Here is a 9242-nt window from a genome sequence, read left to right on the forward strand (position 1 = left end):
GGGTCTCAAACGCCCGTGGGTGGTCATAAAAACAAATTTCCTTTGTAATTTCTTTTTCTTTGGGGGCTGGGGGGGGGGGCCGGGAATAATTTGGAAGTCTGATAGTGTGTGGGAAATGATTACATCAGTCGGAGGGAGGGCTAGGATTGGTCTGCACAGTGTGGTTTGATTCACTACCGCAAAGATTGCGTGTAACCCTTTGAGTGGAGCTCTGGCAAGAGTTGTTTCCCTCCCCAGAAACAGTGCCCATAGCAGGGGCTACGTGACAGGTACGGTTCCACCGTCCGCTGACACTGCCGGCACCCCGGGCGCCCAGCTGTAGGCGACAAAGGGTCGGCGGAGGCAGAGAACAAACTCTCTCTCTCAAAGCGGCAATCTCTATATAAAATGCCATCTTGTTCTTCCGACTGCTGCCTTTTACGTGCTGTTGAGGTAAGATTTTCCATAACAAATTACCCTCCAGGTTTTTGTGAGACTTGCCTTCTCTTGCTAGGATGCAGAGTGCTGTAAACGTGGAGCTGATTTAAATCTCGGACCTGTGTGTTTAGAGAAATAATTTTGCGGCAAGTGTCTCTCGCTTGAGCAGAACAATGCAAAGAGGAAAGCATTTGTATAATTCAGGAGGTGGGAAGAAGGTTCCTGACTTTTCTCTCATCTCCGTTAATATTTATGATATGCAGTGTACGCACATTGGGTTTTGAACTACTTTCAAGCTAGGATCAAAAGAGAAGTCGGGGCAGGGAGAGAAACGTGTGGACTGTGCTAGCTAATTGATCGAGCGGCGAACTGCAAGTGGGACTTCCCCAAGTGGAACAATTAAAAGTTAGCGGGGAGAGCCATTTTTAATCTTTGGGGTCTTGGCCTGCTCCTTTGTAAATGTTCGCAGGCCTCCAACGGGGTCGCAAAGAAAATTCTGTGTGTTTGACTGGATGTGATTCTCTCACCTGCTGTTGCCGAAGTACTTTCTCGATACTGTTTCACGTTTGCTTACCTTACACAGCTTTATACAGAACCTGCTCTCTCATTTTTAACATGTATGTGGTCATATTAACCCTGCTGAATCTTTGTTTAGTGCAGGGAGGTGTTGGGGAGGGGGGAGGGGAAATAGGGCAAGGGGTCATCAAGAAAAAAGTCTTATAAAGTGAATCATTCATGTCATTTGTCCTGGCTGCTGAGGTGCTTGAACTGTCACACCAAGAGGATGCTTTTCTATGGTAGCTGTGTGGTTTGCCTATGTTCAGAGCTGTTGATCTGTAAGTGTACCCTTTATGTTGCAGGATGTAAAAGTCTTTAGTGAAGATGGAACAAGCAAAGTGGTCGAGATTCTAGCAGACATGACAGCCAGGGACCTCTGTCAGCTGCTCGTTTACAAAAGTCATTGTGTGGATGATAACAGCTGGACTCTAGTGGAGCATCACCCTCACCTAGGATTAGGTAGGGAATGGTCAAAGGGGTGGTTACCTGGGAACATAAAATATGTGTAATTCGTATTTATGTGCTTTCAGCCAGAACATTTTCTTTCCACCGCTTTTATTTGTACCATTAGCTGAAATCATGTACGTGCTTTTTATATATTACAAGTTGATGTGTTAAGCATTTAAGCCATTTTAAGTCCTTCTCTTGTTTCCCATCCTCTCTCTTTTTTTATAAAAAAGAAAAATAATTGTCTAATTTTCACGCTAGCGCTCCGTTGCTACCTTGCTGTGTCTGAAGCTATTGCAAATAAACAGCTTAGGCAAATTAAGCTTGATCCTTAGAGTACGGGTCCTGTGAATCAGCTCAGCTCATCACCAGCTGGGAGACCTGGGTGGACAGACTCAGCTTTGCATACCTACGGTAATGCTTATGAAAGCTAGACATGCTGAGGTGGGGGAGGGGGTTGGTTCAACTTGACTTCAGGCAGGAAAAAAATTGTGGCACAACCCACAATTTCCATGGGCAATTTCTGGACCAGCAGTGGCATCTGCTCTCCAGGCAGCAGCTCCTCCACCTGATTGAAATTAAGGTGTCATGGTTACAGTTTCAAGAAGGCATCAAGAGGAAGAACTGTGGGGATTAAATATCACCATGTATTGGTTTAATTACAGTACCTGAAAGGATCTCACTCTATTCAGTCTTGCTTTTCCTGTTATTAGTTGCAGGGTTCTGCTGTACAGTTTGCGACTGCGTACCGCTCAGATACACTGTCTATAATTCTACGTAGCATACAATAACGCCTTAGAGACTGTAGCATTTGGAGTATTAGTCAATACACTTCACAGGGAATTTTTTCTAGAAAACAGTGGAAGACAAATCATAAGCTGCAATCACCAGCACTGGAATTGTGAATGCTCTCTGTAACCAACAGAGGGGTTTTTTATGTCTAAAAATGTAATTCAGAACCCTTACAAATAAAAAAAGGAAATAATTTGCTGGAGATGTAATGCCCTAAACTGATAGGTAAACGCAGATAAATTCACTCCTCTGCCGAATAGCACTCAAAAAAAAAAAAAATCATAGGATATCCTGATTATTTAATGGTTTTACTGGGTAACTTCCCTGTTATAGAAATATGTGGAAGGTTAACATAAAACACTCATTTCTACGTGTCTGTGATACACTTCCAGTTTTGAGAACATAGATGAGGTGAGGAATTAAGGTATAAATTACAGAATCTTTATCTCCGTAGCTTAGTATGCCACATGTGCGCTTCCAACAACCTTTACAAATTTTCAGTTTTATCAATGTTCATTAAACTACCCGGCTCTTTTTCTATATTCTCTTTCCCATCATTGCTGATTGTCAAAGTATTGTGTAAACAGAAGCCTTCTCCTTTGTAACCAACATCCTTCTCCTGCCAGCTTCATTCAATGATGCCACAATTCAGTGTTTGTGACATCACAATAGCTTCCATGGTGACTAATTGTGCTGTCAAACTCTGGTGTGTGACATCTCTGAATGAATCGGGCAGGAGGCTGATTAGGAAATCAAAAGCTTCTGTTTACACACAAATAACTTGGTAATTAACAATGATGGGAAAAGAGCAAGATACTTATCGGGCTGCATTTATATACATGGGGACCTGCCTGCCTTGGACCTCTGTTTCACACTGAAGCACAAAGCGGGGCCGGCTGCCCCAGAGAAACGGGCTGTGCAGGTTGGAGCTTCAGCAGCTACCAAACTTTGTTCCAGGGCAACTGCTCCAGGACTGTCCTCTGTAGGCCATGCAGTAGATCTGCGGGAAAAGTAACTCAGCCTTTGAGGGTGTAAAGCAAACAAAGAAAAAACTCTTCAAAGCATCAAAAGAGACGTAATGATACAGATCTCACGTTATTTGAAAGGACACAGACAGAAAAGGGAATTGAAGTTCATTTAACGGGGTGACAACATCCAATCTCTTGCGTTTGGGGACCAAAGTATGCACTGTGGAATATTCAATAAACTTTAAATACCAACTTCCATGTGCCCAACCAGTTTTGGTTACAGCTTGAATTTTTTTGTTATACAGCTTCTTATTTCTAACTTCTCAGTAGCTTAAATGCTTCCTTGGATTTCAGAGGCTTCAGATGAAAGTAGTACTCTGTCTGCACCTCAGGTGAAGTTAGTAGCAGGTGTCTGACGTTCCATATTTTTTCTCTAGAAATAAGATTGTATGACACAATGGTAGATACTTAACAGTGTGGAAAGGAACATGGTTCCAGAACAGTGAAAATTGTGTTTGTCCAGAAGAGATTTCTTACTCAAGACATCCTTGTTGAGTTAATGCTGTAGGTGGTAATGTTGAAGCCCACCAAAAGAGTGAGTTCCTTCATTAAGTTCATTCATTTTTCCCCCCTGGTCTTGCCTAGTATTACTTCCCAAAGGAGCATAGTTTGCAGAACCATTTCATCTTTTTACAATAAGAGCAAATTTTTTGAAGCCAGCTTCTGTTATCGTGGTGATCCTCTAGGTCCCAGATTTTAAGGAACCTTCACCTGACTGCTTACTTTGCACACGTAAGTCAAGTGTGTTCCAAAAAACACGCGCCTGAATAACTTCAAACAGCTATTGGACCTCACAGAGTGTTTGTGCAAAGGCAATAGTGTGACAATTTACTTGCTTGGATTTGTCAGGTGGAAATGGTTCCTGCTGCACTGTACCACTAGTGTCTAAAACACTTTGTGGTCCAGAATTAAGCACTTTGTGGAACTTGAATTGGTCCCATTATTTCATTTGCAACTAGAAATACACCTAAGCTGTTCATGAAATGTGGTGTTCTCCCTATGAGTTACTCCTTGCTTAACTGCCATTAATTTAGGATGGGGACTGAGATACCTGTACTGGACATTAATGGCAATAATAGTAACGATGCAGGCAGTGTCATGATAGTATATGTGTGGACACTGAAAGAATCCCTACCTACAAATCGCATTTTTCCAGCTCCAGAGTTGACTGTACATCTTATTTAATAGAGTTGAATCAAGAAAGAAAAGTAGTAGGGCTCTGAGATATATGTAGGGTTAGAGTAAAAAATTGCTGCATAGTTTTGTACAGGAATTTCTTTTTCACATGTGCATTGAATTTGATATGCCTTAATCTTAACAAATTAAATCTGCAACAGTTAGACCCATCACTTGCTAAAATACAAAAACAGCGTGGGCTATTTCATACTTTGGTCCGCCTGTCATTTGAGAATTTTAGGCCATGCCTGCGAGTTGTTCACAATGGAATCCAGCCCCTTTTCCCATCTGGTATCACTTCTACAGTTCTGTAGAAGTTTAGACAATAATACAAGGCAATTCAGGGTGGGGAGTGGGAGGGGAGAAAAGAAACAAACCAGTGTCCTGTTCTTCTTGGAATTGTTTAGAGGAGACTTAGGTTGAACATATCAGATAAACTAAAAGGAGGTATTTCTGGTCACTTCAACAGCAATGCCACTTGAAGACAGATGACCTATTGAACTTACTAGACTGACATCTGTGCTTCTAGTTTTGTAGCAGGAAGCTCAAAGTAGGGCTGAGGTTGAGTTGCTGGTCTGTCAAGTGGCAGTTCATCCCATTTGTACTAACCCAGTGCAAATTACCAAGGGCTTCCCAAGTGTACATCTTTGTCAAGTGGCAGCAAACTGGACAGGACTGGTTTCCTTTTCACATGCATGTGCTATGAAATGCTGCACCTTGTCTTCAAGATGGCTTTTACCACCAAAATGAAAATGTAAACATTAAATCAGCAGAAGTATCACCTCAGAATCTTAAATTTAGTAATGAAATACGTCTAGGTCAGTTGCCTAAAGCATTTAAGAAGCAGTCACTGGGTATGTTTTCACAAACTGAAGATAAAAATACAAAGCAATTGACAAATGTACATCTATACTACATTTCCTCAGGGCAGAGTGAACCAGGACGTGGTTTGTCCCTGCCCTTAGGCTAGCAATCTTCAGTGCATTAGGAAAGAAAGGCCACTGCTTTCTGTGTTGACAGAAGCAGGCAATAGCAGGACACATGGTCTTTCAGGGTTCATACTGTGATGAAGATTCATACCAATGTAATTAAATGGGGTTTGGAGGAAGCATAATTTAGAAAACAGAAAGGCTTTTCACCCTCATGGGCCCATCATCTTCATCAGTGTGGTGGAGATTTGACTTAACTGGTTGCCTAAAACATGACAGTAGCCATAGGTCAGCAGCAATACCTGAAATGATCCATGAAGCCCCTAGATGATGTGGAGGTTTAGGTGATGAATGCTCAGGTGGTCCGAAATGTCCTTAATTAACTGCTGCCAACAGACATGTAGGTTAGTCAAAGAATCATGCTCTAAGCAGCTCTTTATTTGGGAGCATCCCAGTACTGAAAATCTTCAGTGTTAACCCCTTGAAACATAATCTATTGCAAGGCTGGACATTGCAAATGCGCGGTAAATGCTGAAGTGATCAGTGAGCCAGTGACATCTGGCAATCTAAATGCAGGTGAAAAAGACAATGGGATCATTCAGAGATATGTTAAATTTTCAATCAAAGAATTTACATTAATCTGCTAAATTGAATAATTCATGTGACATTCAAGAGCTTTCTACTTATTTGGGGATACCAATGACTGCTTGCTTTCTGTCCTGAAAACATCCCAAGAGAACTTGGGTGGCAGCCTGGCATTTCTAACCGTGGGAGTGTATGGATGCAGGAACAAGAAGTGGGGAAGGGGCTCTTCAAACTTGGCCAGCAAGTCACATGCATTTTGGATAGAGCTTTGTGAAAGTTATTTCTTGTTTGACCTCATTTTTTATTCCCTATTTTATAAGGGATGAAAGTACTGACTATGAAGACTGGAAAAAATACCTAAATATTTTCTCAGAAACTTTTGAGGATTTGCCAAGATAATGAGTTCATGAAGTAGTGCACACTTAGCCCAGTTGCCTTTTTTCAAGTTACTGCTTTCAGTGAATTGGATTTGTTAAGCTGTATGTTCATGCTTTGATGTGCCATTCTTTTGACCAGCGAAGTGGTGGTTATGGGGAGCTACCTTGTAACCAAATCTAGAGCAGAAAATTGCCCTGTCATGTGTACAAAACATTTGTCTCTGTCAGTATTCCTGTAAAGTAGATCCTGTGACCTCTTTCATAATAAACCCCATTGTCTAGCATCTACAATAAAGGCCTGAAGTTCACCTTGAAATGAACTGGTTTTATAGAGTGTGATCCAATAGGACACTGTATTTCTGTGATAGTTCAAGACCTAACGGTGGCTTTCCCACAACTTTCTCCCCCTTAAATCTGTCTGCCTTGTCAGTCCCATAGCATATGGCCAGCACCAAAAGAAGAGGTTCGTGTGTCTTATTTAAGCTACTGCACACAAAAAAATCTTGCGTTTTCCTTTTTAAAAAGATGGTGCTTATGAAGCCCTGATGTAGGAAGTCTTTGAAGAACATTGCCATGTAACGTTAAACTTTGTAATACTTACATCCTAGGCCCTTCAAATGCCTTATGGCAGTATGATATGAAAGCTCTTAACGGGTTTTGTAAAATTCATGAAAGGTAAGGGAATTACACTGGGCTGTTTTACTCCTTTGCCTTTGGAATTTGGTCTCGCTGCTGCCGCCTATTGCCTGAGTGTTAACATCATGTTCTTTTTCCACAGAGAGGTGCTTGGAAGATCATGAGCTCATAGTTCAAGTTGAGTCCACAATGGGAAATGAAAGTAAATTTCTGTTCAGGAAGAATTACGCAAAGTATGAATTTTTCAAAAACCCCATGGTGAGTCTCTTTACTTAGTTGTTTACACCACAGACAGAGGGATGGATTAGGAGAACATTGCTGGGCACTGTTATGTCTTAAACATCTATAAAAAAACCCAAAGCAATCCACAAACAGAATTCTTTCCAAAGAAATTTTAACCAATGTTTAAATTCCTTGTACTCTCCTCCCAGCCTAAAAACCTCAAGTGTTTTCAAGTCACCAAATATACTTGTTTCATAATGGCTATTGTTATGTTGGAGAGTGACCAAGACAGGGAAGTCTTTGTTGGTTTGAAACAGTCACAAGTGTGATTTACTTATTATCTTCAAAATTACTTGATCTAAAGCAAATTGATCACATATCATGCAGTATCCAAACTTTTTAATTTCTGACAGTAATAATTTTAAAAAAACCTTTGAGTAAAGCACTTAGTACGTACAAGGAATTTTGTTTACTGTTATATATTGTTTTATATGTTGAACAGTGACTCAGCTACGTCCGTGCTTTACTAGCGTGCTCTGTCTTCTTCACTGATCATAGTAACTTGTCCTCTCTATGTCCTCATGTATATCCATGCTTGAAAAGTACTGTATGTCATAGCTATACTTATTCCTGGATTTGTAAGATCCTTTGAATGCTGTAATTTCAAACTGTTTTCAGTGTAACTGCTTATTTGGGGATGATTTTTCACATTTTGACTAAACAAGTTGCAACAGGCTGTTGACATGAACCAGTGTCAGATAGCTGAGGAAGGGAAATCCAGGGGTGGTTTAGGTCAGCTGGGCATTTGTGGTGCCAGAAGAAAAAAGATCCACGATTTCACATGAAAACCCATTGCCGAAGTTACTGCAAATGATATGTTCATTCCTTTCCTCATAGACGCTAATGCACAGTTGCTACATTCTCACACGTGTGCTTGCACGTACATCTGTCATCTGCTAGTGCTTGTTTCAGAGGCTGTGCCTTGACTTACTGCGTGAAGCATTTCTGTACATGGACTGTTTTTAATTTTTTACTTCTGTTGATCTTCCCATCTGATAACCTATGAACATCTGAGTATTGTACAGAAATTTTGGTATCATAGGAGCTAGCACATTGGATTCATGTGGTATACTTTAATTAATAACAGAGCATGGGAGTAAAACCCAGAATGCTTGGCATTCAGTCCCAGGCTCCTGCAATCAGAGAATAAATCATTCTTTTGGTGTAAGAATGCGAAGGCTCCCTATCCGTTGCATTAGCTGTTGCCATATGGCACTGTTTCTACTCAAGAGAGCTGGTAAATGTTAGCTTTCATAATTCATTGTGCATCTTACCTGGCAGAAGGGTGATTCCTCTTCAGCCCTTCTCTCTATGCCCTGAAGACTGGAATTTAAATTGTCTGAAGAGTGACGAATGTTCTAAACTGGAAACATTTTTCTTGTGATTCATCTCATTACAATCAGTCGTTGTTTTATTCCAGACATTTCTGCATGTCTTGATGCTTGAAATAATGTTTAAAAACTTTGCAAATGACTTAATATAATTGCTATGTATAGTAAATTTCAGAGTACTGAATTATATAGGCATTTTAAAACATGGCAAATGAAAAGGGGAACTGGAGGAATAAATCTGAAGCCAAGTCATCAGTTTAACAGTCAGAAAACTGACTGACCTTTTTGATACAAAGATTCAGTATGAATGAGGTACTGTGCCGGATGCCTGAAATTGGAAAGCTCTGTAGAAGCACCTGTTTGTGTGTTAAACAATATTTGTTTCTGTGTTTGTGAGATGAGGGAAATGAGGTAGATGTCCAGTTTGAGATTATTCAAATGTATCACGTAAAGCAGGGCATGTGACACAGAGCCTAATTTACTGTTTCATTTCATGGAATGTATGCTGACCTATTCTTACAAAAAAAAAAATTGAGCTCTGTTTTGTTACCCTGACATATAAAAATACAGGGGTGGATTTTGCAGAGGGCTTTTCTCTTGACAGATTGAAGGGTTTCAAGCCCTGAGCATACCCTGCCTGTTGAACAACTAAATGAAAGCATCAACAGTCACACATGAACTCTT

General features: G+C 40.6%; 1 protein-coding gene across 1 annotated transcript in view; it reads left to right on the forward strand.

Moving 5' to 3' along the window:
* Nucleotides 1-189: 189 nt before the first annotated feature.
* GRB10 (growth factor receptor-bound protein 10) overlaps nt 190-9242 on the forward strand; it is a 28345-nt gene continuing 19292 nt past the window's right edge. Inside the window, exons 1-3 of the mRNA XM_010143829.1 lie at nt 190-432; nt 1278-1434; nt 7088-7203. Of these exons, the coding sequence (XP_010142131.1) occupies nt 388-432; nt 1278-1434; nt 7088-7203 (318 nt within the window). The 5' untranslated portion in view covers nt 190-387. The remainder of the gene's footprint in view (nt 433-1277; nt 1435-7087; nt 7204-9242) is intronic.

This window comes from Buceros rhinoceros, unplaced genomic scaffold, assembly GCF_000710305.1.
Source record: "Buceros rhinoceros silvestris isolate BGI_N320 unplaced genomic scaffold, ASM71030v1 scaffold24289, whole genome shotgun sequence".
In the NCBI taxonomy this organism is placed as follows: Eukaryota; Metazoa; Chordata; class Aves; order Bucerotiformes; family Bucerotidae; genus Buceros; species Buceros rhinoceros.